The sequence below is a fragment of the Python bivittatus genome, unplaced genomic scaffold, assembly GCF_059951505.1.
Source record: "Python bivittatus isolate LINGU-HERP-01145 unplaced genomic scaffold, Pbiv_v1 ctg000340_np1212, whole genome shotgun sequence".
Taxonomy (NCBI): Eukaryota; Metazoa; Chordata; class Lepidosauria; order Squamata; family Pythonidae; genus Python; species Python bivittatus.
This window is the reverse complement of record NW_028277056.1, coordinates 5615168-5643072: the sequence shown is the minus strand read 5'-3', so window position 1 is coordinate 5643072 and position 27905 is coordinate 5615168. Positions and strand designations below refer to the sequence as shown.

The 27905-nt window shown below is 43.8% G+C and overlaps 2 protein-coding genes across 6 annotated transcripts in view; one reads left to right on the top strand and one right to left on the bottom strand.

The window, feature by feature from the left end:
- The window catches only part of USP35 (ubiquitin specific peptidase 35), a 31234-nt gene extending 21795 nt beyond the window's left edge, over positions 1 to 9439 (bottom strand). The window contains exon 1 of one of the 3 annotated variants that reach the window (XM_088140492.1): positions 9384 to 9439. The gene's annotated coding sequence lies outside the window, so the exon portion shown is untranslated. Of the gene's footprint in view, positions 1 to 8516; positions 9106 to 9383 lie in introns of those variants that run through there. The other 2 variants (XM_088140493.1, XM_088140491.1) reach the window with 2 other exon arrangements.
- Positions 1582 to 26914, top strand: KCTD21 (potassium channel tetramerization domain containing 21). 3 transcript variants are annotated; one of them, XM_025174918.2, is made up of 3 exons: positions 1582 to 1692; positions 11704 to 11789; positions 22320 to 26914. In XM_025174918.2, the coding sequence occupies exon 3, from the start codon at positions 22339 to 22341 to the stop codon at positions 23119 to 23121; it is 783 nt and encodes a 260-aa protein (XP_025030686.1). In that variant the 5' UTR covers positions 1582 to 1692; positions 11704 to 11789; positions 22320 to 22338; the 3' UTR covers positions 23122 to 26914. The 3 variants fall into 3 exon arrangements, with proteins under 3 accessions (XP_025030686.1, XP_087996625.1, XP_087996627.1); XM_088140499.1 differs by lacking the exon at positions 1582 to 1692 and adding an exon at positions 9307 to 9451; XM_088140501.1 differs by lacking the exons at positions 1582 to 1692; positions 11704 to 11789 and adding an exon at positions 9334 to 9451.
- The last annotated feature ends 991 nt before the right edge of the window (positions 26915 to 27905 follow it).

Below are 27905 nucleotides of genomic sequence, written 5' to 3'. Positions count from 1 at the left end.
GGGCCAAGAGGCATTCTATTTTTTTCTAATAGTTTTCCTGTGAACCAGCGAGGAAGCAATCCTTTTCAGTTATTATGGAGAGGATAGCTGGTATCTGTTTATACAACCCTCTCCTGAATCCTTACTGGGCTCTGAACTGATTCTTACATCCGCACGTGCTCTGCAAAGAGGAATTCCCAGTGATGAACCACTGCCCATTTCAGCAACTCTATTTTCTCCCTTACAGGATTTAAATTAATACACGTAGTCCCCAGCAAAATGCTCAGCTTATAGATGACCCACAGTTAAGAACGGACCCTGTTGCAGCAAAATTTGAGTTAAATATACAATGATTTGAGTCCAATGTACAATGGTTCAAGTCAATTACACAATACTGCTTATACAGTATTACACAATAATACTGTTCCGGCTTACGTACAAATTCGACTTAAGGACAAACCTTGGGAATGGAACTCGTTCTTAACCTGGGGACTACCTGTAGTCTGAGAAAGGAGTCAGAAGAAACAAAAGGCTTCTACTAGTAGAGCTTTAAGAAACAAAGTGAAGATGAATCAACATGACTTGCAGTCCTTTGTGGCATGTTCATATTCCTGCCTGAAATCAGCCTGGCCTGTATTTATTCTGGGGCTCAAAAAAACAAAAACAAACCCAGACTGTACAGCAGTAGCAAAGGGTTTTTCTTCAGCTGATAAGATTTATGGGATCACACAAAGGAGACCTGCCACAGGAGCTGACAGAGGAAGCATCTGTCCATAAGAAAGAGAAGGAGATGACCGTGCCAACCAGAAGCGAGAGACGTTGAAGATATGCCACATCACTGGAAGTCAGAAAGCTTCCATGCCCTCATGAAGAATCAAGCTCTGAAACATCAAAGGTCTTTGCCACACACAAGGATGTGGGGATTTTGTTTTAAAGGGCCCATGAAACCATTCAATAAAACTCAGGAAGAACATTGCCTCATAAAGTTCCTAGCCCTCACAGTGCATAAATTAATGCTCAGAGTAAGAAAACTAAATGTGCTTTTAAATTCTCAGTGCAGGAAGGCAAATATGATTTAATTTTTGACTTCCTGAACTGACATGGGGACGTGGTGGGAGGGCTCCTATGGCTGGAAAAGAGCTGTTGAAGAATATAATTTGCTCCAAAGAAACAGAATCGATTGAGAGGAGAAGGAATGGCAATGTCTAATAAATGTATCTACGCCATTATTCTTATTCTTACATTTTTACACCACCTTTTTTTTTCTAGCTAGCTTTATTTCTAGCTCAGAAATCAAGTGAACGAACTCAAGGGTGCATCTGGGTTCAGATAAGTGGAAGATTTAACAAAAACAGTGCAACGGTTGATCTCTAGGATTGCCCACACAGGGAAGGAGAAGATGCTGATTCAGCTCTCTGAAGGCTACCAAAGACCTATCAAAAAGACATGAGGTAGTAATAATGGAAAACATTAATTAACTGACCTCCGTTCAATGATAAACTCCATCAAACATGCTCCTTTAAAAAAATTCCTGACTTGTCTGGCTGGCAAATTCTCCTTCAGAGGTTAGAAGCAAAGGTAGGATCTCCAAGCCATGAGTTGATGCTAATCAACAAAGAAGATTTAATCAAGGAAGCTGAAGTTTAGGGGTACTGGGAGAATGCAGCTCAGAAACGTTAAATACTGTACATGGAATGCTGAACCCGGGTACAGGTAAGCACATATCACTGAATTTTTTAAAAGCAGATGATTTAATGAATTCAAAGCAATGATCACTAGGGTTCCAGAGCAGGAGAGGCTAATCAGAGAAGGATCTCCCGGTGAATGAAAGCTCATTTCAAAAATGGAACGAGGCGTGCAAAAGTGCAATATTAGTTGATTACTCTACGATCCAATGCAATCAAAATATTTCTGGATGGTGGAAATGCTTTTTTTTTTTTTTTTTTTGGCTTCCACATTCAGTGTTTTCTCTGGGGAGGGGAGATGGCTTTCTCCATCTCCTTTTACCTCCCTGAAGGCCTGAGTGGCATTAAAAAAAGCAGCCATCAGCCAAAAATTCCCCTGACCTTGCTGTCTTTCATTCCTATTCTATCAGCCCAAAGAATGTCATCACTGTACTTTTGCATCGTCAAAAGGACATCCATAACTCACTAGCAAATTCAGGGCCTCAGGAGTTGTCTGAGACCGCAATACTTGAAGCATGCAAAGTCCCAAACAGGTTAGCCTACATAGAAAGATCAGTCGGTGACGCCTTTTTTATGGCTCTCGGTTTTCTGAAGTGGGAAAAATCCCACGCTTGCTCTTAGAAACTAAAATCTACCGTTTCGTCAGTCGCTCCCTGAAGAAAATCAGATATTCTGATTAGACTCCAAGGACTGGGAAAAAAGTCTTTTTCCCTGCTTCTTGCTCACCTCCTACCAAAGAAAGGGGTTTCTGGTGATTTTCTCCCAACTTTCACCTTTCCATTGGAATGATTTACAAACTACTTTGGGTGAAATCGACAGGCGCCAGTTAAGCCAGCCCTGGCATCAGTCTGCCAGTCAAATGAAGGGTCCAATGGCAGGGCTGAATCACAGGTGGGTAAACTTCAGGCTGGCAGAATCTACCTTATGGTTGGTCCCTCCCTCACCACCCTTGTGGAATTCAGGGATCCAGGGTCAAAAGACACACATTTAGCACCCTCGGAATTTATTGCAATTTTAATGGATCCACCATTAAGGTGCTGGATTAGAAACCAGGAAATTGGGAGATCTAGGCATAGAAGCCGGCTGGGGGGCTTTGGGCCAGTCCCATCTTCTCAGCTCCAGAATCAGGTTGGGGTGGTGAGGAAGATGCTGGAGTGGGGAGACCCAGGTTCCAATTTCTCGTCAGCTCCAGAAGTTCCCTGGGGGACTTTGGGCAGTCACGTCCTCCAAACCACCTCCCAGGGCTGTTGTCGTGAGGAAAACAGGAGGTGGGAGCTTTATGTACACCAACGTGAGTTACATACCTCTATAAATAGAGGATGTGTACCTCTATAAATACATACATAATTGAAAAGAACAGGGAGGCTTGGTTCACATAAGAAAGGGCATCTGTGGGCACATCGAGAACTTTGAGAACATATTGTAGGCACCCTTGTAAAACATCTTGAATGCTGTCCATTCACAAAAGGTCGCAGGGATAAGGACTGGCCACCCATTCTAGTCATTCCTCCTCCAGGACACCCCTTCTGCATAAACTCAGTATTCGAGGTCCTTCCAGAAAGAGTCCTCTTTTACTCACTAAAAAGCTTATGGAGTCCGTTGGGGACGCGGAGATATTCTTGGAAATAGAGACGATGCCTCACTCTGGATAGATTGTGCCTTTATTTTTAGCAGGCTTGATTCAATCACTCGGCGTGTGCAAAAGGCCAAGCTATGCTTTCGGACAACATGGATGAGTGGGAGACAAACTCATGCAAAACTCTATTTCTGCTTTGCAAGAGTGAGTTGCCATTCCTCTTAGTTTGCCATCACGTCATAATTAGATGCAGTAGTTTACACAAATTTTAAAAAAAACATTTTATTTTTGTGATCTATTCTTAAAGCCTGCTCAAGACTTAAATTAGAACGTGGCTACCTTTAGACAGCGAATGGGATATCTGCAAAATGCAGGGGCATATAAAATCTGACATACAATATTATGCATTTCTTTAAAACTAAGTTTGGTCCTAGCAATTAGCTGGAGGGTTCCTGCCTCAGAAAAAAAAAAGATATTCATTTAAAGCAAAACTGAACATCATCAGAACTAAAATCCATGTTATATCCTAAATCTTATGCACATTTATTCCAGAGGAAATTGTACTGTGCTGTATCATCAGATGAACAGCTCCATGCTGATGGAAAACTTTCCCTCTACATTAAGCCATGGCTTGTTTCTCCCAGAAAAGGGCATAAATGTGAAAAGAAGTAAATATGGACCCCTTTGCAAGGCTGAAATAAAGGAATTTATAGCAATTAGCAATTGGACAAATACATCACACAAATAATCATTGTAAAGGGCAAGCCATGGTTTATAGCACAATATGTGAATCCAGATAACTGTGGCTTATTGATTTATTAGATTTATATCCTGCCTTTCCTTTGTACAATTCAAGGAGGCTTAGATAATGCTCCCTCCTCCTATTTTCCCCACAACAACAACCCTGCAAGGCGATTTGGGCCAAAAGAGTGTGACTGTTTTACCAACAGTTATTAAGCAAACCATAATTTAACATAATGTGTGGAATGAACTACGGTTTTGTGGTCCCGCTGACAAATTAAAATGAATACCCTAGTAAAAGAACTTTCTTGCATAACGTTCAGAGTCAGAATTCAGGCTAACCTACCTCACAAGGTTGTTGTCCTGGGAGAAAATAGGAGGGGGGAGCTCTATGTATGCTGTCTGAAGGCCCTGTACAGAAAAGTTGCAATATACACAATAAATCAATAAATAAATTTCAGAAACATTTGCATGTTCCAGGACAGTGGACTCCAACAGCAGACCTTGCGTGAGATGGGCGGCCGTATAAATTTGACAAATAAATAAGTATCCTTGGACATCATTGAAGGTAGTCACCTGCCAGCCCTGCAAGGTAGGCCAGGTCAAGAAACAGATCCTGCAGGGATTCCAGGAATGCTATTTTATTGCAGCAGAGTAGATTAACGGAACCTTGAAAACTTGTTCAAAACTTTTCCTCCTGTTTGTTAAGTTCAGCAACGCCAGGAGGCAGGGATGAACCTCTTTCTCGCACTTTCTTCTTTCCCAAAGCTAATTTTTTCTACCATCAACTAAGTTATGGGATGCCATGCAAGCCATAATGTTTCCAGTTTTCCGTTTCAGAGGCGCGCTAAACTCTGCAAAGCTTTTCTTCTCCTTTCAAATCCAGAAGAAAATGGACAGGCATCATACCACCTTCGTTTTGTGCTTTGTGGCCAGATGTGGGCAGTGTGATCCCCGTATAACCGTGGCTGTTTTATCCACAAGTGCCTCTCCCCAGTGATAAAACCCAGAGGACATGAATCTGTGGGCCTTCTCAGATTGGAGAAATAGGCTAAGCTTCTGTGCAATACTTTATGGAAGCTATTCCAGAATTACACAGTAATTCAAAATCTCTGAATCTGCAAGGTTTTTCTCTCTTTCATTGTCAGCTGGCTGTTTAACAGAAGCATCTTTAATGGCAGAGCCAAGCAAAGGCGTCCTGTTTTATTATATGGGTTCTAAAAAGCTAATTACGTTAATTACATCGGTGCTTTCATTTTCATTGGCCGGTTTGTTAAAAAGGAAAGCTTTGTACCTCTTATTTAAAATAAGTTCTAGGTACCTGGAGATATTCCACCACTGGCAGCCATCTCCTTCTCTTTTAAAATGAAGGACTGGCTCTTTTAATCATAAAGAAAGAGGCACCAGTCATATTCTGCCAATTGCTTCTGAAATTAAATAACTAAGGGCACTTTCACATGAGAACTTTGAACCACTTCAAAACTGACTCTGGACCTGCTGGATTGCATGCCATTGGCTCAAAGTTGCAAATACCACCAGCATGAAATAGCTGTGAAATGCAATTTTAGGCACCATCAGCCGAAGTAGAATTTGGTCTACTTTATTCTGCCTTGGTCAGACCTCCTCAAGTTCTGTGTCTAGTTCCAGGCACTGTTTTAAAGAAGGACTTAGGGGAGGGAGGGAGGGAGGGAAGGAAGGAAGGAAGGAAGGAAGGAAGGGAGGGAGGGAGGGAGGGAGGGAGGGAGAGAAGGAAAGAAAGAAAGAAAGAAAGAAAGAAAGAAAGAAAGAAAGAAAGAAAGAAAGAAAGAAAGAAAGAAAGAAAGAAAGAAAGAAAGAAAGAGCTAGATTGAGGAAAGATGGCTAAAGGGGAAATATGATACTATTCTTAAAATACTCAAAAGGATGGTAAATAGAATAAAACCTGTTCTCTCTCAGTCCAGTGTGCAGGACCCAGAATAATGGATTCAGGTTGTAGGAAGTCAGATTCTCACTGAATCTTTGACAACACCTCCTAACAAAGCAGTTTGACAATGAGATCGATTATTTTCCAGCTTCTTGCAGAGGTTAGAAATCCATCATTTTGGAATGTTGAATTTGAATGCCTGAAGCGAGCAGGGATTCTTCTCAACGGTCTAAATATCATCCTCTGACTTGGTGATTCTGTGACAGCAGTGGGAAATCCTGGATTTGCAGGATACGCTGGAAGGAGGCAATGCCAAACAATTTCTATACCGTTGCCAAGAAAATACTGCATTTTGCAAAATGCTGTCCCGTGGTTAACTTCTCCCTGCAGCAAAATCAATGCAGGGCCTGGGGGGGGGGGCGGTGTGAGTGAGAATTTAATGTTTTTTAAACATTTCTTTTTGGCATGAGGTGCAGGGAGAAGGACGTTTTGCTAGTCTAGGATTGGCACAAGCTGAAGGAATGGAGCAGGGGCTGAACTGGGACTTTTGTGCTGTTTTACTGATCAGCAAGAGGGAGCATTGCTAAAGATCTCTGCCCCTTTCCTGCCCCCCACCAAGGCCTGCAGGAGCAAAAGGGTTCCACCGGCGGGCTCCAAAAGGACTTGGAAAGATGGAGGAGTGGAACTGATGTGGTGTGGAAATACCATAATTCACAGTCTGCACTGGGGAAACCAAATCTAGACGGCGAGACGATTAGCAGGCATCCTCTCTTGGAAGAACCTCCGCTAAGAAGAACATTACAATGACACAGCAGATACCTGCCTACCTCCCATCTACTGATTGAAAGTCACTCGGGTCAGATCAGTAAATCATCCAGAGATGCAGCAGACACCTTCCTCAACGGCCAAACACTTTGCTGGGCTCGTAAAGGCTTTTATCATAATCCTGCGTGCTTTAATGGATAGCCTGCCTGATCTGCTCCTTTACTTAGTCACAGCACGCACGGGTGGGGTAGTTCTGATGAAAATAGATGGCGATGAGATGGAGGGGAAGAGAGAAAGAACTGGAAAAAAAAACCCTATCGGTGCCAAGTAGGGAAAATACAGGTTTACTATTAAGCTTGGGTTTTTTTCCCCTGTAAAAATTCAGGAGGGGTCTGGTAGCACCTTTTCTGACTAACACAGTTTAGAAGGCATAAAGGCGTGTGGTACGCCGCCCAGAGTCACTTTTTGTGAGTTAGGCGGCTATATAAATATGATCAATCAATAAACAATCAATCAAGAGCTTCTGCCTTTCAATCAAATGGGTTAGTCAGAAAAGGCGCTACCGGACCACACCCCTGATTTTTGGCCATCGTAGACTAACGTAGTTCTCTTGCTACAATGAGAAGCGTCAAGTTCTTCCTGTAAATCCACTTTTTCGGGGGCCAAAGATTTGTTCTGAGTAAGAACATAAGAACATAAGCCGTGCCCTGCTGGATGGGACCCCTGGCCCATCTAGTCCAGCAGCCTGTTCTCCCAGTGGGCCACCAAGTGGGCCAGCAGGTGGCCTTCAGAGGCTGCCCGATTCCCATCAAGGCTGGGAGCCACGGATCCCCAGGACTTCCACGAACTGGTCCAATCCTTTCTTTGAAGCCAGCCAAGCGGGTAGCCAGCCCCCCATCTTGTGGTGGTGAATTCCAAAGTAGAATTACTCATTGTGTAAAAAAATAGATCAGGAACCCTCTTTCATGGCATTGGCCACTCCCTACAAACAGCTTAACCTATCTGGGTAAATCCTTACAATACAGAGGTTGTGCCAGTACTAAGACTTATCCTTGTTCTCTCAAATAACACAGTTTTTCTAAGGTGGTTCGGCATAATTAGGCACAAACCAACCACGCAGGCTGAATGTGCGTAAGCAATGATATGCAATAGACCTTAATTTGGAGCAGGTTTGTTTGGCAATGTAAGCCCTTCTTTGCAGCCTAGATCATGGGAAACCTGCAGCTACGGGAATGTAAATCGGAATAAGTAATCCAGCCAGGGCTTTGGAGTTAGTTCTTCACCCTGAAAGAAGGGAAGTCGTCTTCCAAGAAAAGAAAAGAAAAGATTCCTGAGCATGTGCAGAATGCATCTCACTCAGCCGAGAGCAAAAAGAGAGGAGCAGTTCTGCAGGTTGGCTCAGAGTTTCAAATAACTAGGAATTTTATTTTGGAGAGCAGGCAGTCCATAAATACACCAGGAGAGAAATGCCCCCGTCTACATCTAATATTGAGCATCAACACAGCAGCAGGCAGCACGGAGCTGATCTTCGCATCCTGAAACAGCTGGACAGGTTCAGACTCAGGTCCTACCTGGATGGGAGACCACTAGGAAATCACAGGGTTGTAGGCTAGAACTGGAAAAATCTCCCAGAACAAGGCAAACCGCTTCGCTTCGGCATAAACCTGGCAGCGTCATCAAGGAGCTGAGTTCAGCTGCAGGCGGTCTTCACTCGCTCCCTCTCTTTCGGTCGGTACTTAGAGATACCCTGCTTCTGGACAGGGAGGCTCAGTTCAGGGACCGGTCGAGAAGAAACAACTGGAGACCGCATCGCTCCGCCGCTCTCCCTCTCCCAGTCCGCCTTAAACCCGGCAAGCCGCTCCCTTACCTGGGCGGGAGCGCGCCACCCCCGCGAGCCCGGCGGGACCGACTCCGGAGCAAGCGTGCGTCGGAAGGGTGCTGCGCGGGCGCCCCGGGGACGACCCCTCGCTCCATCTCGAGGCAGCGGCTCGGAAACAAGAGGGAAAAGGGAGGCGCCCCGCTGGCTCCTCTCTGCCCGCGGGCGCACGAGACCGCGCCTTCGCAGGGGAGCGCCCCGCTCGCCCCGACGCCGGCTTTGCTCCTCCTCCGTGGCAAACCCCGGGCGGCGGCGGCGCGGCGGCGGCGGATCTTCGTGGCTGGTGCAGCTCGAGGGCGCCAGGCGCTGCGACAGCCGAAGCCGGACCGCAGGGAACACCTCCTGCGCCCTTGGAAACAGGCCGTTTGCCCGGCTTGTCTGTCTACCGACCAACCTGCCGACCTCTCTCCTTTCTCCTTTCTCTTACGTGCAGATCTGTCTATAGCACTCTCACTTCTTATCCTTCCATCCATCCACCATCTATCTACCGACCATCTCTCTTTCTCTCAAAATCCATTCTTTTATCTGTCCATCCATCCATCTCTCTCCACTCAATATCTATCTATCCGTCCATCCGTCCATCCATCTATCCATCATCTCTCTCTCTCTCTCTCTCTCTCTCTCTCTCTCTCTCTCTCTCCTGTATCGCAATTCCAGGGTTGCGTCCCCTTTAACACCAGCTGACCGCTTGCAACCTTTCCCCCAGAGCCCCCTGGGCGCGGCTGGCCGGAGAGGCGCCGGAGAACTCCATTTCCCGGGGAGCATTGCGGCCGGCCGGCTGGCTCTCCCCTCCCCTCCCCTCCCCTCCCCCCGCTCCTCTTTCTCCATCGGGCTTTCCCACCGCCCGCTCGCCTTCACCTTTTCCCACCGCGCTCGCTTTCCTCCTGCGCCGGAGTGGCGGCGGATTGACAGACAGGGGAGAAAAGGTAGGCGTTGCCACGGAGCCGGCCGTGCTCAAAGCGGGGCGGGGGCTTGCGGTCCTCCAATGAATGGGAGGCTGGCTGAGCCCCAGCTGGATCTGAAGCGCTGGGCCCTCGCAGGATTGGTACCCCAGCCCTCCTCTCCCCTCCGGGGAGTTTCTCTGTCTTCGGAGTTTGGGGGATGCCAGGAAGGAAAACATGCCCAGGAGCGACACGAACACGGATGCATCCTATATCCTAAATCCGTGGGATAACCGTGCCCATCATCCACCCCGACCCTGCCCCCTGGCCTTAGAAAAGCATGCTTTTTCCAGCATGCTTCCTCTTCGGGGTAAATGCAGCTGATGCAATGATTGCTTGGGCCAGCAAAAGGCATCGCTGCCTCAAGGAACTTCCATGCAAGAGCCTCATTTGGTCGGCTTTAAGGGCAAGAGAAATAGCTGAAAGAGAAGAATTGCATCGTGTGAAATAGCCCAGAATGATGTTTCCTACAAAAAGAAAGAGGATATTGAAACATCCGATGTTTCAACAGCTGGACAGATATTGAAACATCTGATGTTTCTTGGTGTAAACCAGTGTTTTTCAACCTTGGCAACTTTAAGACGTGTGGACTTCAATTCCCAGAATTCCCCAGCCAGCCTTCTGGGGAATTCTGGGAGTTGAAGTCCACACGTCTTAAAGTTGCCAAGGTTGAAAAACACTGGTGCAAACATTGTAGGAGGAGAGGTTACGGTGACAAAAAATCAGGGGTCAGGTAGCACCTTCCCAAAAGCGTATGCCTTTGAATAAAATTGGCTAGTCGGAAAAGGTACTACCCACCTCCTTCGCGAGAATCTGAGTGCGACCCGATGCTCTATTTCCTAGAAACTGACAAACATTTAGCGAGCGCTAGAACAGAGTTGAACCGAACGGAAAGTCGAGAAGAGCCGTGGAAACGAGGTGGCCTTAGGCGGAGTCCTTTGTAAGCATGGTCTTTCGAATGCTCTCCGGGGTATAGCGTGCTTGCTGGCTTGAATCCCCTTCCTGGGAATGTTTAGTGGTTGTGAACCTGACACAGCGCGCTCCTGGATCTCTTCTGCCAGGTTAATCCAAAAGAGAATATTTCTCGAATCAGAGAAGTCCCTGCAGTTTTTTTTTTTTATGTTTTCGGAAGTGGTTTGCCTTCTGCCGAGGGATGAGAGAGAGTGACTGGCCCAAAGTCACCGGCCGGCTTTCTGCCTAAGATGGGATTAGAACTCGGGGTCCCCCGGTTTGTAGCCAGATGCCTTTAACCACTGCACCAAACTGGCTCTCAGGGTGTTTAAGGAAATGGATACGATGAAAAATATTAGGCTGGGGAAAGCTGAAATATAGACCAATGTTTCTGAACCTTGGCGGCTTTAGGATGTGCGGACTTCTGGGAAATAGATTGTGTCTAAGACTGGTCCTTTGCTTTGCAGAACGCCAGATTTCCATCAAAAATAAAAAATCATAATTTAAAAATATAAGAAATCAGGTAGGCCAATGAGCCAGCTGCCAGGGTATCAGATTGATTGCAAATCCAGTTTGATAGAGACAGTCCATTTCCAGCCACTGATGGTGATGTCTCTTGATTAGTTTTTTTCAAACTTGGCAACTGTAAGATGTGTGGACTTCTGTGCTGGCTGGGGAATTCTGGGAGTTGAAGTCCACACAACTTAAAGCCACCAAGGTTCAGAAACACTGATATAGACAGAATCTCAAGGTGGTTGAAATTAAACCCATTTATCATTATTCAGGGAAGATTTCAGTACACAGAATCAGTTATATATTAAGCTTTTGAACATAAGCCAGTTGTTTAGTGTTTTACTTTTCTGCAGCAAAAGAACCCCATGAGGTCCACCCTAAAAGCCCACTGCACCCTCAAATGCGATGTGGCCCCATCTACTGCAGCTGCAATGTACAGACGATTCTGGTTCAATTCCTGATCTTCCTTTTTCTTTCTTATTATGGGCAAATATTTGTCTCAGCTGTTGTTTCCCTCAATGGCAACTGCCAGCTGGGTGGACTTCAACTTCCAGAATTCTGTACAATGCCCAAGGAATTCTGGGAGTTGAAGTCCACCAGTTTGGAAGGTGTCCACATTGGGGACAGAGGTTGAAGGGGAACAGCTAGTCTTACCTTACCTGATGCTCTGCAAATGTCGTACAATTCCCAGGCTTCCAGCTAGCGTTGGTCATGCCTCAGGTGTAACAATCCTGCTTTCAGACAATCCTGCCTCTTGTCTCCCGCTTTCCCAGGTTCTTGGAAATGCAGATGATGGCCCAACCTAAGCAGCCTGCGACATCTTTTGTACAATCCTGATCCTTTGAAAGAAGACCATTTGGTAAGGCCTGTGGGAGGCTACATGAAATAAAAACCCTGCAGACCCATGTGGGTTTATTAGGAGAGAGTGCCCATGAATGGGGTGGGACTTCAGAGTAAATTTCAGTAGGAATTTAGTGAAGCGGTTAGGGTTACAGTGGGCCTAGAAACATAAGCAGTCCTAAAGCAGCCATGTGCTTTTGTTCCAGAGCAGGGTTTTTCAAACTTGGCAACTTTAAGATGTGTGGACTTCAACTCCCAACATTCCAGCTGGCTGGGGAATTCTGGGAGTTGAAGTCCACACTTCTTAAAGTTACCAAGTTTGAAAAACACTGGTGTAGACTGCAGCATGAGTAAGTTGGGCAGCATACAAGCTTAATAAATTATTGTTGGTTGCACAGCCAGCCAGATGTTTAGACTGGATTTGGCATTTTTATCTACCTATCAAGTCCTTCCCAAGGACCTGCGATAGGCAGATGTTGTTTGATGGTGTTAAAAGTATCGTCACAGGATGTAAGCCTTTCCAAGTCAAGCTGCCTTTTGCAATGGACTGATGGTGATTTTGTCAATGACGATGGTCTTCCAGTGGTGCTCCAGATGTTTTGGGATTGCACCCAAGGCCCCTATTACTCTTGGGACTATCTTTGCGTTCTTTTGCCACAGTCTTTCTACTTCTATTTGCAGGTCTTTGTATTTTGTGATGTTCTCCAGTTCTTTCTCTTCTCTTCTGCTGTCTCCAGATATTGCAATGTCCGCTATTCAGACTTTTTTGTCTTTCTTGTCAACAGTTGTTAAGTCTGGGGTGTTGTGTGGCTGGTGTTTGTCTGTTTGAATTCTAGAGTCCCAGAGCACTTTAGCTTCTTCATTTTCTGTTACTTTGTCTGTTTTGTGGTCCCACCAGTTCTTGCTTGCAGGCAAGTGGTATTTCTTGCAGATATTCCAACGCACCATTGTGGCTACTTTGCCATGCCACTGTTTGTAGTCAGTCTGTGCGATCTTCTTGCAGCAGCTAACTAGGTGATCCACTGTTTCTTCAGCTTCTTTGCAGAGGCGGCATTTGCTGCCTGTTGCTGTGTTCTCAATTCTGGCTTTATATGCATTTGTCCTTAAGGCTTGGTCTTGTGCAGCCAGAATTAGCCCCTCTGTCTCTTTCTTCAACTTTTCTGCTCTTAGCCATTGCCAGGTCTTGTTATCTGCTTTGCCTGCTAGTTTTTTTGTGTACTGGCCATGTAATCCTTTGTCTTGCCATGTCTCTTTTCTATGCTTCATTTGGTCTTTCTTGTAGGCCAGTTTGGTCTCTTCAGTATTCAGTAAGCCTCCATGGTGTACTAGCTTCAGTGCATCTTCTTCACTGTCCTTCAGATATTCTTCCAATGCCCTTTCTCCTTCTTCAACTGTCTGGTGTACTTGCAACATTTCATGCCCACCTATGCTCCTTGGTAGGTAGAGTCTGTCAATGTTGCTGTATGGATGAAGGGCATGATTCATTGTCATTATTTTTCTGGTCTTCCTATCCAGGGCTTCCTATCTAGTTCTCCTTGAGTCCAGTCCACTATTCCAGCTGTGTTATCTAATGACTGGAATTGCCCAGGTGTTAATTGCCTTGATGGTATTTCCTCCACTGAGTTTGGACTTTAAGATCTTCCTCACTCTCATGTTGTATTGACTACTAACCTTCTTCTTGATTTCAATGTGCTTGATGTTGTCAGCTTGAAGGATGCCTAGGTATTTGTAGTGATATTCTTCATCCAGACTTGAAGTTATTTCCATCTTTCCTTCAGTCTTCACTATTTTTGCCCTATTGATGGTAAGGGTGGCACATTTGTCCAGTCCAAACTCCGTTGCAATATCTTGGCTGTATATTTGGACAGTGTTGAGCAGCGATTCCATTTCAGATGGTGTTTTCCCATACAGCTTCAGATTGTCCATGTAAAGGACAATGAGTGGGTGCAGACCAGTCAGATGTTTCAACCAAGAACTATGCAGTTCATCTTCACCTGGTGCTGACCAATTCTTGATCTTCCTTTCCCTTTTCTCCACCATTTCTGCTGTTATTACAAGTTCTTTCATTTCAGCTTCTTTTTTATTCTTAACTACCTCCTCTATCCAAATTGCATTCTTGTTGTATTTCTTTGGATTGTCCCATAGCTGCGCCCAGAACTGCACTGTTTGTTCATTGTCAGGTGTTGACTGGTTCATTGCAGTCTTTCCATTAATGGATTGGTAAAAACATTTCTGATTAGACTGAAATTGGAGATTCTGCCTATAATGTGCAATTCGGGCTTCATATCTGCTGATCTTCTTGGCTATGGCTGTTATTTGCTGCTTTATTATTTCCAGTGCTTCCTCGATCTTCCTTGTTTCTAGGTGATATTTCTTGATCAGGGAGTCTTTGGTCTGCTTGTTCTTCAGCTTCTTTTCTTTCATGTGTTCTAGCTTGCTTGCATCTGATCTTAGCACGCTGATCTTATTTTCCAACCTGATCTTCCATTTTGGTGGTGCACTATTTGGCTTTTTTTCTTGTTTGTTGATGTTGCATCCAAGGTATTCAGTTATAACTACAGCCATGCTGTACATCAGTTGGTTTGTTGCTTGCAGTGAGCTGGTGCTTATATTTGATATTACAGTACTGGCATCATTTAATAGTTGTGCTAGCTGTTTCTTTGTAACAAGCTTCAATACAGGCAAGCTTACGCTGTCGTTTTTGTGCTGTTCTAGATGCTCAGTTATTCTCTGTTTCAGTTCCTCTTGTTTTTTAGTTAGAGGGCTTTGTTCTTTCTGAGGAGAAAGCAGAGGAGAGGGTGCCTGGTTTGGGTATGAAAATGATTCAGTAGCTATGCTGGCTTCTTCTACTGCCAACTCCCCCTGGGTTGCGTCTACAATCTGAGCTACTTCTGGCAAGGCTTCGATTTCTTTGCTCTGGGTAGACCTTTGCAGTTCTTCCAATTCTACTTCTGTGAATACTTTATTTCATGTTATAAATCGACATTGATCTGCTAGCCTCTGTTCTGTTATTTCTGATTCTGGATGTTGTTCTTTCCAGAACTGGTGCATTCTTTTCAGATATCCTCTTCTTGTTGAACTTGATTTGTAATGGTAAATCGTTATTTCTTTATTTTCAGTCTTTGTATATTGTGACGGGTAACAACTTTTCTTGCAGTAGTTCCACAACTGCTGGCCTGGTTGCTCAGCCAACGATCCTGAGTCCTGTAGCCCACTTGTCACCAGATCTCCAGCAACTAGAACACCTAGCGTGGTCCTTGTTGACTTGGGCAATGACTGATCTGGAATAGGTTTCTGTAAATTACGTCTCACCATATTGTTTATGGGAGAGACACTCTTCATCTGGCTCCTCTGATGAGACCTGTCCAGTATGGTTGAACTTCCGACATAGCTCTCATCCTCCTTGGAGCATGCAAGCCCCACAACCACGTCAAAGTAGTACCTCACTGGGGGATAAATTAATAGTATTGTTAATCATTCACATATTAAGGCAGAACTCTTCCTTAAAAGCACTGATCAGTCTTCTATGATCTTATTGATAAAGGTTGAGGTTAGTTGAGGGTATCTGACCTGTCCCCTCTATGGCTATGGGTGGGAATTTAAAAACCTAGATCTCATGGGAGCTCAGCTTTAAAAGGAGATAGATGCACACGTACATGTCCTGTTTTTCATTTACATGGAAAAAGCAATCTTCTTAGTATTTGCTATCTATTACTAGAAGACAGGTTTCAGCTGCAATAGATTTGTTTGTTTTAATATGCTGCAAGATTTTTTTCTCTTACCAAAGAGGGTACAGTGCCTTCCAGAGCAACCCCAAATGCATAATGTTACTTGGAATAGAACTCACTCTTCTTCCTGAAAGTTGGCAGCCTTCTTGTGAGGGTGGGTGGGTGGGTGTGCCAAAGCCTGTATTGATGTCTCCAAGCTTTAATTATCCAGCTTCCATATAGAAAAGGTTATAGGTATCAGCCATTCCGACTGGCAGGCATTTCAAAGTGGATGGATTTTTCTAATCCTATTAGAAATACAGGTCTTCTTCCCTCTTTGCTCGGTCAACAGCCTCTTGTATTTCAAGATCTGGCTATTTCCACTCCAAAGGCTAAACTCAGGGACCCTGGTTTGGAAGATACATCCTTCTAGTCTAGATTTTGGCACAGCCACCCAACTGTGATGGAGGATATAAGAATTTAACTGGATTGGAACCGAAATCGTTCCTCATTCAGTCATCTTTGGGAACAAAACCTTTGTAGCCCTCCTGTTATTGTTGAACTGAAATCCCTATCAGCTTTTAGCAAAATAGCCACAGATTAAGGATGTGGCAGGTTAGCTACATCTGAAGGGCCACATTTCCCATCACTGGCTTAGTCTTAATTTTTCCCATCCCCTGTTACTGGAGCCTTTTGTTAATTAAATATCAGGCTTCTACCCAGCCAATACTGAATCAATAAGCCTCTTCAGATGTGATTACAAGGACACAGCTATTAATAGGCCACTTTATTGTATTGCAAGCACTAGAAATACTGTTAATGAGGAAATCCAGCATCTGCACTGAGTAAGATGCAAGCCACCTACTGCAGAACTGAAGTTCAGATCTTTCTTCCTCCACATTCCCCCTTGTGATGCAATGGGCTGAGAGAGTCTCACTTTTGGACTGGAGGAGCAGTGGACACCTCCGTGTTATTATTGCAACAGACCAGTTTGGTCACAAGATATTTGCTTTTGATCTTACGCAATCTAGCCTCCAAGATGCCAGGAATTCAACCTTTGACTTTTTACATACAAACTATGACCTTTTCTATTAAGCTACAATTTGTCCTGTAGTCGTCTGGTGGCCAGACTCTGCCAGCCTACTTTTAATTTTTAGAGCTGGGTTTATTAAAGACAATTATATTAGCTGTTAGGAATTACTTGTTGGCAAGAAATGTAAAAGATCTGTTAAAATCAAAGCAAAGTAGCATATGCTAAACAGTCATATTCTTGAAAGCTTCAATTTAGCCACCAATGTCCCATCCAGATTATTTTTGTTTCATGTTCTGTCCCCAGTATGGAGCGGATGGGTGCCAGTGTATTCATGAACATCTTGTCATTGGCCATGCTCCATGCTGCATCTGACATTTTTTTCTGCATTCTCTGCCTAGGCCAGAGGCAGTATTACAATGACATCTGTAAAGACATTGTAGATGGAAACAGACGTGGAAAAACAAGGAAAGTCTTCCAAAAAATTGCCGAATTCAGAAGGAGGTTCTAACCTCAAATTAGGATGTTAAAGGATGCCAACAGACAGACAGTAACTGATTACAGGAAGATCAAACACAGATGGAAGGAGTATACTGAAATTCTGAACAGTAGAGATGTCATAGTCCAAGATACCTCAGAAGATATTCCCTCATTATGAGCACTTTAGCATTGGAAGATGAAATTAGATCAGCAATCCAGTTATTACCAAGTCAGAAGGCTACAGGAATTGAGGAAAAATCTACAGATATATGGCAAGCAACAGAAGACTCTGTTAAGGTTCTAACCAAACTGTGCCAGCTGGAGAATGACACAGTGGCCAACCGATTGGAAGGGGTCAATCTACATTCCAGTACCAAAGAAAGGAACCTTAAGAGAGTGTACAAGCTATTGCACAATATCCTTAATTTCATATGCTAGCAAAATACAGTGGTACCTCTAGTTACGAACGCCCCTCCTTACGAATTTTTCAAGATACGACCAGCTCCGGCCCCAAAAATTTACCTCGACATGCGAACTCCGCCTCTACTTACGAACCGGATCCGCGGCCATTTTCCCTGCTGCCATGTGGTCGCGGCTTCCTGTGGGCAAGATCACGGTAGCAAGGAGACGTTCGGTAAAGCTTGTGGTGTGTTTTGTGACGTTTGGAAGGTTTTTGTGGTGTTTGGAAGGTTTTTGAGGTTTAAAAATAAAATGCATATCTTTCAGAACTGTTTAGCCATATTTATATTGAACCTTATGGGGGAAATTTACCTCGGGGTGCGACCAAATTCGGAGGGCGGATTAGCCGTATTTACATCGAACTTTATGGGGAAATTTGTCTCGTGGTGCAACCAAATTCAGAGGGCGGAACGGATTAACCGTATTTACATTGAACCTTATGGGAAACTTTACCTCGACTTGAGACCAACTCGAGTTGCAACCAGAGTCACGGAACGGATTAAGTTCGTAACTAGAGGTACCACTATAATGCTTAGGTCCATCCAACACAGATTAGAGCCCTACATGGACTAGGAGATGCCAGATGTTCAAGCTGGCTTTAGAAAAGGTCAAGGAACATGAGACTTTACTGCTGGTCAATGCTGTAAAAGCCTAAGAATGCCAAAAAGAAGTCAATGTGTGCTTCATTAACTATAGAAAGGCCTTCAATTGTGTTGACCCATATCAAACTGTGGGATGTCCTTAGTAAAATGGGAATACCAGAATATCCAATTGTCATCATGAGAAACCTATACACGGAACAGGAAGCCATGGTCCAGACAGAACATGGTGAAACAGTCTCCAGGTGAACAAATGAGTGTGACAAGGCTGGATACACTCCCTTTATATATTCAACCTATATGCAGAATATCTACTGAGGGAAGCTGGATTGGAAGAAGATGAGTGTGGTTTTAGAATTGGTAGAAGAAATATCAATAATCTGCACTCTGCTGATGATGCTACTCTGATAGCTGAAAATGCGATGAATCTGCAAGCTCTAGTAATAAAAGTCCAGGAGCTCAGGGACTAAGATTAAACATGAAAAAGACCAAATTAATGACAATAGGTATAGCAAACAGCCTTAGAAATGACAATGAAGATACTGGAGTGGTGGAGAGCTTCTGCCTTTTAGGATCAACTATCAACAGTAAAGGAACCAGCAGTCAAGAAATACACCACAGACTAGCACTTGGTAGAGCAGCCATGAAGGCCTTGGAAAAGATATTCAAATGCTGGGATGTGTCTGTCCCTACAAGGATAATCATGCAGGCAATGGTATCCTCTGTGACACTCTGTAGGAGTGAACTTTGGACTTTGAAGAAGCAGGATAGGAAAGAGTATTGATGCTTTTGAACTTTAGTGCTGGAGAAGACTCCTGAGGATACTGTGGACAGCCAAGAAAACAAACAAATGGATCACTGAACAAACCAACTCAGAATTCTCACTCAAGATACAAATGACCAGGCTCAAATTATCCTACTTCAGACACATGATATGAAGATCCAGCTCTCTGGAGAAGGCTCTGATGCTGGAAAAGGTGGAAGGAAAGAGAAGAAGAGGACAACCAGCAGCAAAGTGGAGGGACTCAGTTACAGTGGTGATGGGGGCACCGTTTGAAGACCTGAAGGACCAGGTTGGGGAAGATCATCCTGAATAAGGTCTATGTGATTGCTAAGAGTCAACACAGACTTGATGGTACATCATCATCATCATCATCATCCTTAAAAATTAAAAATTTTAGTGGCTGCATCCCACTATTCTGCTTAGAAAGGTGTCCACCTGCCTAGAAAAAAGATGTCATTGAGAGCATACAGTGAGTGGCTGAATAAATGGTTTATGAGAGGCTAATACCCAACATAACAGCCTGTCCATGAGACTCTAAAAATTCCCAGTGTGTCCACAAAACTGAAAAGTAGGCAAAGTGTTGGAATAAGGACAACTATTTTGAGCATTAATGGCTTCCACCAAGGACTACTGGTAAAGCATAGTTTTGGGAAAAGAGATACCAGACCTACAGCAAATCTCTGACTACTGTGTTACACAGATAAATAAGCCAAAACAGGTTTATGATTGTGGCAGAGTTCGTGCAACACACTAATCCATAAAAAGGTTTATGTGCTTTGCTAAGCACGCTATATAAACACAACCCTTTGTTTGGAAATCATGTTTTATGACTTATGGTGCTGGAACTATAGCTGTATCAAACCATGTCTTAATATAGGGTGTGAAATCAAGAAACTGCATTACACTGAGTTAGACCCTTGGATCTTTTCGCTCACTGCTCTTTATTATGACAGGAGGTGGTTCCCTAGGTTTCAGGCAGAAATTAGGGATTGAATCTGATTCTGAATTGAGTTTTGGCTGTTCTGTAATATACTTCTTGGTAATATAAACATACCCAGGGCATAAAATCTGTTCTGCCAGTTTAACTGTCGCTGGTGTTGGACACACACAAAACCAGTTTCAGACCATGTAAAGAGTGACTCATTTTTTCCGCATTTTTTTAAAAGCAAAGGAGACTTCGGTTGTTGGATGTTTTAAGTGTCTGATGTTTAAACTGATCAATGTTTAACCCCAGATTGAGGATGAAAGGCAGTGGAAGAAAACATTAAAAAAAAAATGTAGGAAGGAACAAAAGTTATTTGAGGAATTCCTTGCTTCAGAGCAAGGCCATCAGCTCAGATCAAAAGCTCAGAGCAGATGGAGGTTATTCTATTTATGTATAACATTTATTACCCAGTTTTTATTATTAATATAATGACCCCAACGCAAGGGTACAGAGTGGGATTAAATCGACCCAGCCTCTTAAAAGCAGGACAACAAAAACAATAGCAGCCGAGATTCAGTTAAAAGCCTCAGGGAAAAAATATATTTTCAGCTGCCGTCGAAAACTTATGCAGCTTGGCGCCAACCATAAGTTAACAAGGAGCAGCTTCACAACTGGGGCACTCAGTGTCAGGTTACTGCATAGGAAGTCTCTGCAAAGGTGCCCTATTTCTGCCGGGGCACCTTTGTCAGATTTTAACGATTGGACTAATATATAACTATAAGAAGGGTTTTGAGTGTCAGCCCAACCGCTTTGAATATGCAAATGGACAGCCCTCAGGATAAGGTTCCTGCACAATTTTGAGGCCAACTTCCCATTAAATGGGTCATCATAATCCAGTTTTGAGATGGACAGCAGATAGGTCGTGCTGAATGACCTCTCCTGTCCTGAAACAGCCCCCTGAGTTTTAAAAAGGCATTTGTTGCTATGACAATGATGGGTCTGAAAATAGCCCCAGATTATGCATTTGCTCCTGAATTTCCAGACATGAAATTTCTGGAGGGGCTGGATCTCCAACACAGGGACCATCTGCCCATACCACTGTTGCCTGGTCAGGATTTATCCAGCCCACTGCTTTATCCAGACGAACACATTATGCTAAGAGATAAGTTTCAGAAGTCTCTGTGGGGGGGGTGGGTAGGGAGGAGAAGACAATTCAAATGACAAAGTGGGTGCCATAATGTCACAACACACACCCTGCCATTTATATACTTGTGTCCAGTGTCGCAATGCAAGTTTGTAAGGGTGAGGTTTCAATAGAAGAGAGTATCTGTAGCTCAGGGTTGAACTGTGGAGTCCTTGGGGTTCTCTGAGCTGGGTTATTTTCTTGCAAACGTTTCATTACCCAGCTAGGTAACATCTTCAGTGCTAGAATGATGTGTGATGGAATGGACTTATGAAGGCCAGGCTCAGGGAGATAAGCGTGTTCTTAGCCCCCAACAGGAGCGTGGGAAGTTCAAGAAGATGAGGCGGGCACCTCCTAAGGAATTCACGGTGTTGTGGCTGGCTGGCTTGGGAACTAGGGTTCAGTCTGGGGAGATTTCTGTCTGGAGGTTGAAGCTAATAAACTCAACAGAACTGTATTTGCATTGTCTCTTGGAGTTCTTTGGGCTGAACCTGACACTGGGTAATGAAACGTTTGCAAGAAAACAACCCAGCTCAGAGAACCCCAAGGACTCCACAAGGGTGAGGTTTGCATTGTGGTGTCATCATGATTCCATCATCATGGGAAGCTGCAGATGACAATCAATGGCTTGGCTGATATGGGTTTAAGGAACTGCATGAATCCAGCTATTCTGGCTAATAAACCATTGTTGATGGCTTAGCGGGTTGCGTGTACTCTGCTAACCCAGATGATATCCAGTTCTCTTAATGACGCCTTCCAAAAGCTTCATACTGATGTCAAACAGTGTTGAGGGCGTGTTGGATCACTGAAAGATCCATGCTTAACTTATGCAAATATTGTACAGAGATGTCTTTCTACACAAAGGATCCAGTTTCTCACTTACGGGCCAACTGCTCTGAATCTTTAAGGCGCTGGCTGAGAGACGCTAAACCCTTTATGTTGTGATTCTGCAATAGCTATATAAGTGAGCGTAGTGTTTCATTTTGCACTGTGATAAGACAGACTGCATCCAGTAACTTTCCGCTTGCTTAAGTACGAAAGGTGTTGATGCCTAACGCTGGCATTTTGTATTGGTGGGCAAGCTGCACAGTGGTTTCCAGGCCACAGCAAGCAACTTGGATTTTATTTATTTATCTGCCTTTTTTTTTTAACCCACTGCAATGCAAAGACCCCGGGTGGTGAGCCGCAAGAAAAAGAAACGATGAAATCTACATAAATAATAAATGATTTTTAATACTTTTTCCGTAAGTACAGAATAAAGCTTTCGAGATGCTAGAGAGTTTGCCAAAGGGATTTTAGAACTTCATTGCAGTCGGGGGTTTTCTTTCCCCTCAAAAATTTAATTCCTATATTATAATTCAGTCATTATTTCTTTCTCCCAGGTGTGCCCCATTTCCAGCCATGTCAGAACCCATTACACTAAATGTTGGTGGGAAGTTGTACACGACTTCCCTCTCCACTTTGACCAGCTTTCCAGACTCCATGCTGGGTGCCATGTTCAGTGGGAAGATGCCAACCAAAAGAGACAGCCAAGGCAACTGCTTCATTGACAGAGATGGCAAAGTTTTCCGCTACATCCTCAACTTCTTGAGAACTTCTCATCTGGACCTTCCCGAGGACTTCCAAGAAATGGGCTTGCTTCGGCGGGAAGCAGACTTTTACCAGGTCCAACCACTGATTGAAGCCTTACAGGAAAAGGAGGTGGAGCTCTCCAAAGCAGAGAAGAACGCTATGCTCAACATCACTTTGGATCAGAGGACACAAACAGTTCATTTCACTGTCCGGGAAGCTCCCCAGATCTATAGCTTGTCCTCTTCTAACATGGAAGTGTTCAGTGCCCATATATTCAGCACTTCCAGTTTGTTCCTCAAACTTCTAGGTTCCAAACTTTACTACTGTTTCAATGGCAACTTGGCATCCATCTCTAGTTATTTACAGGATCCCTATCATGTGACCTTAGATTGGGTGGCCAGTGTGGAAGGCCTGCCAGAAGAAGAGTACACAAGGCAGAACTTAAAGAGATTGTGGGTCCTGCCAACGAAGAAGCAAATTAACAGTTTCCAGGTCTTTGTGGAGGAGGTACTTAAAATTGCCATGAGTGATGGCTTTTGTGTGGACTCCTCTCACCCACACACCTCGGATTTCATGAATAATAAGATCATCCGGCTGATTCGCTACAAATAGGCATCGCTCCCTTGGCAGCGGGTCCTCTATAATTGTAATGTTGCGTTGGAGTTGCGTTGTGTCACAAGCGGCAGCCTGGAGCTGACTTCAGAAATCATGCGCTAATCTAAACCTTGAGTTCTAACTGAAGGAGGTTAGTTTTCACTTAAAAAGACTAACCCATCTGTACTAAAACTAGAAACAGGAGTGTGGTGGATTGCTATGTGGGCTGCATAAGAATTGCATAAGCTTCTTGCTCCATATAAATTGGTGGCTCTACTTCAAGAGACATAATTAGAAAACCAACATGTTCTCACATGGCCGTGTTAGCTTTGGCAATAGAAGTGTGCAAAATGTTTTGAATCCAGAAGGTTTCAGGCTCAGAACAGGTTTATTTCTTTATTATTTCTTAAACACTTCTATATGGGCACCTGTCTACCAGAAGGAGCTCTGGGTGGCAAATGAGTTCGCAATCCCATTTAAATGAAAAGCTGTTTAAATGAAGAAACAGCATTGAGGCACAGTAGTTATTCCAAACAACTTTTTTTTTTTTAATGCTCAAAGGATGGCTTGAGGTGGAGACAACTTGGAATATTTCCGATAGGGCTGGAACCGTCTGTTTTGAATTCAAAATATTTTGTACTCTGATTGGCACTGATGAGCACATTCTATCCAGATGTCACCCCTTGTCACATCCAGGGTTGTGGTGCCTTGTGGGGAAAAGCAGCAATTAGGACATCAGTGGGAAAGAAGGGGGGGAAAATGATTGTACTTCTAATTATAAAGTAGTCTGAAGCTGGAATGAAACTGTCCATTCCTACTCTGGGGAGAGAGAGGACAATATTCAGCAGTGTTTCTCAACCTTGGCAACTTGAAGATGTGTGGACTTCAACTCCCAGAATTCCCCAGCCAGCATACTAGCTGGGGAATTCTGGGAGTTGAAGTCCACACATCTTCAAGTTGCCAAGGTTGAGAAATACTAATATACATTATAGCAATATTGAATGATTCACCCAGAGAAGTTGAAAAACTTCCATTTCTCTCCCATAACAACAGCCTTACTTTAACTTTGCTGCCTCCGTTTCCCCACTGGAAAGGGAGACTGGGGGAGTCTTCACTTAGCAGAAAGACGTCTTAGTGAGACTAAAACCATCTTTTTGAATAAAAATGACTTGAACTGAGCAGGGCGTGTTAATCACTGGAGATGATTCCCTTCTCGTGTCTAGTAGATAAGCGCAGGGATAGAAATTGGCCGGAGCAGCCCGTGCATTTATTGTTGACTTCTTGGTTTTAAAGGCAAATGATGGCTTGTTGCCTTCCGAAGAAAGTAAGATGTAGTTTAGATTCTTGGTGATCCGCTTGAAGGCCAAAATGTGACCTGGCTTCATTGTCCAGCAACACAATGTCTCCCCATCCCTCAGGAGGCCACCCCCCACATTAAAAACAAAAAAGGCCACCCCCAAATCCCACCCAATCTTTGGTGTTCCCATCCCAAAAGGTTGGCTTCAATTTGGGCAGCTGTGCGCCAAACATCCTCAAAACCTTGAAGATGCCAGTGATTTTTACTTGAGTTTGGGAGGGCTACCTGGGATCTGGAACAGTTGCTTATCTCTTACCCATCTTGGTTGCTGCGGTTTATTTATTTATTTGTTGTTAAATTTGTATGCCACCCATCTCCCCCAACGGGTGACTCTGGGCGGCTCACAATTAAAATCAAAAACCCATCAACAATTAAAGATACCCCATAAATAGTTTAAATTAATTAATCCATTAAAAATCCACTGTCAAAACAAAACTTATATATAAATACTAGTTTACTAGTAAGTAAGCTATTGTTAAACACTGTGGTTGAATACAAGGATGGGCAACCTACAGGGTGGTTGTTTTTTTTTTTTTTAATAAGTGTATTATTTACACTCATTTGTGTAATTAACCAACCCACCCAAAATCAGACAGAAAATTTCAACACCACCTATTCCAGTAATGTTACTATTGTTGGTGTGGCTTTTGGAGGTTAAAAATCAGACTCATAACACCTGCAGCCCTTGAGAGGGAGAATGTTCTCCAGCATGGCTTAACATTTGAACCTAGCCATTGTCAAGATCCTGGACAAAGATTGCGTGACTGTCTTCAGCTTGGTGGATCAAAGGTAAAAGTAGAGAGAACCTCAGATTGGTTCTGAGGCTGCATCCCATTGGATCTCGGCAACAACATGGAAGTAATTTCCCATTGTTTTGCCATGGGAGTTCTTTTCAACTTCCCAGTCCAGCCGATAGCCTGGAATTCCCAGGTGGTCTGCTATCCAGGAACTAACCAAGGTAACCCTGCTAAGTTTTGAGATCAGCAAAGGTCAGTTAGATGAATGTCTCTCAACCTTGCAACTTGAAGTTGAGTGGACTTCAGCTCCCAGAATTCCTGGCTGGCTGAGGAATTCTGGGAGTTGAAGCCCACCCATCTTCGAGTTGCAAGGTTGAGAAACCCTGAGTAAGATGATGCTACGTGCAGAGCTAGCAGCTCAGAAGACCTCTTTTTAATTCTTTTCTACTGAGATAGCTGCTTTTCAGTGTGGTGACACCACCATCCTATCCTTCCATCGGTGAAGCCTATATTTATTTATGTCTGTAAGTTGACTACACAATGAAATGCGGTGATAGCAATGGCAGTAAAACTAAATTATTTTCCAACTAAAGATGCAGAATCCTCCATTTATTCATCCTCAGGGATGTGTTCCTGCATTTGTTTTTCCTTGGATATTGTGTAACTATGAAGCACTTTCTTAGAAACTTCAAATGTTGCAATCCAGCTGTAATAATTCTCATTCTCAAACATGCAACTCATTCTCAGTTGGGAAGAGTCGAAAGCACCCTTTCTTCCTTCCTCCCTTCCCTTCAAGTCAGTTTTGACTCCTGGTGACTGCCTGGACAAGTCCCTGTAGTTTTCTTAGCAAGATTTTGGAAGTGGTTTGCCATTGCCTCCTTCCAGGGGCTGAGAGGAAGTGACTGGCCCAAGGTCATCCAACTGGCTTCATGCCTAAGGCAGGACTACAACTCACAGTCTCATAGTTTCTAGCCTGGTGCCTTCACCACTACACCAAACTGGTTCTTACAGAATTATTACCCTTGGAAATTTCCTTACATTTCCACATTCTGAGTGGTGATTTTCCAATACTCAAATGTGTTGTGGGTTTTCAGCAAGATAAAGATCCCCTCAAGTTGAGCTTGGCTTCTGGTGAGGGCATCTATGGAGTTTTCCAGACAGTGATATGGAAGTGCTTTGATACTGACTTCTGGGTTTCACTAATAGACCTGAAATTCCCAGGGCTTAGCTGCCAAGAGAGGTGAATTAATTCTTACTTCTTTTCAGAGGATGCTAATTTACACAACTATTCCTGGAGCTCCAGCAGCTATGATCCATTGCTCTTTTTTTTTTACTTTCCTCCTGCGTCAGTACTTGGGAAATCCCCTTTTCACACACACAAACACCCCAAATAGGCTTAATTTTCCACTGCCCTGCAACATGTTAGGAAGCATCTTCAACAACTTTCCAAAATTAAATCAAAATGTAATTAAACATTGTAAGTGGCTGAAACCTTGAGCTAACACTGAAATCTCAGAATCAGAGTCAAACTATCACAAGATTTAGTGATCACACGTGGTTCCAAGCAGTCTTTCTTTCAAGTCTTTTTATTAATGGCACTACATAGGAGTGCCTGGTAAAATGCTGTGGTTTATCATCTCATACAAATATGAAACTGTCTAGCATGGCAGATAAAGCTTTTGCAATTCTGGTGTCCCCCCCCCCCCACCAGATCATTTGTACTACAGCTGTCATCATTCCGTATCAATCATAAGATCACAAAAGCTTATGACTTTTAATAAAATTTGCTAATTGGAAAAGATACTATCAGACTCCTTCTGATTCCTGCATAAGTAGGCACTGTTGTTGTTCAGTCGTTAAGTCGTGTCCGACTCTTCGTGAGCCCATGAACCATATTGCGCCAGGCACACTTTCAAACAAAACACCAGTCCCCCCCCCCCCCCAGGAATGCCTTTGGAAGATATATATCTGGGACCAGAAACATTCTGGGAAATAGATGGTGCCTAAGACTGGTACTTTGCTTCACAGAATGCCAGATTTCCTTTAAAAATAAGTAATTGTTTAAAAAATATAAGAAATCAGGTGAGCCAATGAGCCAGCTGCCAGGGTATCAAATTTATTGTAAATCCAGTTTGATAGAGACAGTCCATTCCCAGCAACCGGTGATGTGTCTTAACTAGTTTTTTCCAAACTTGGCAACTTTAAGATGTGTGGACGTCCACTCCCAGAATTCCCCAGCCAGCACTGCTGGCTGGGGAATTCTGGGAGTGGACGTCCACACATCTTAAAGTTGCCAAGTTTGGAAAAAAAACTGCTTGGAACCGGGCTGTAAATCTTTTCCATCAGTTCCAGCGAGATGCTATCTCAAATAAGGCTGCAATTGGGGGTTAAATTCCATGGAGTTCAATGCAGCCTACTTTTGAGTAATGGTATGACGCTGTGACTAAACATGCAGCAGGGTTGGAGTCCAGGTCTGCAGTCTTATGTATATTTACACTATTAAGATAACTGAACCAAAGCGGATGTTTGTTTCTGCAAAATACCTCCAAGCTGCGTTAACTATCTCCGTTTACTATTTATGAATGAAAACGGAGACCACGCAAGCCACCGCGCAAGCGCAAGCCTTTGACTCGCCAGCGCCTGCGCAGACGCTCGGACCATTCAAAAAAAAAAGCGGGAGGCAATCGGTTAGCTTGTGGCGCATGCGC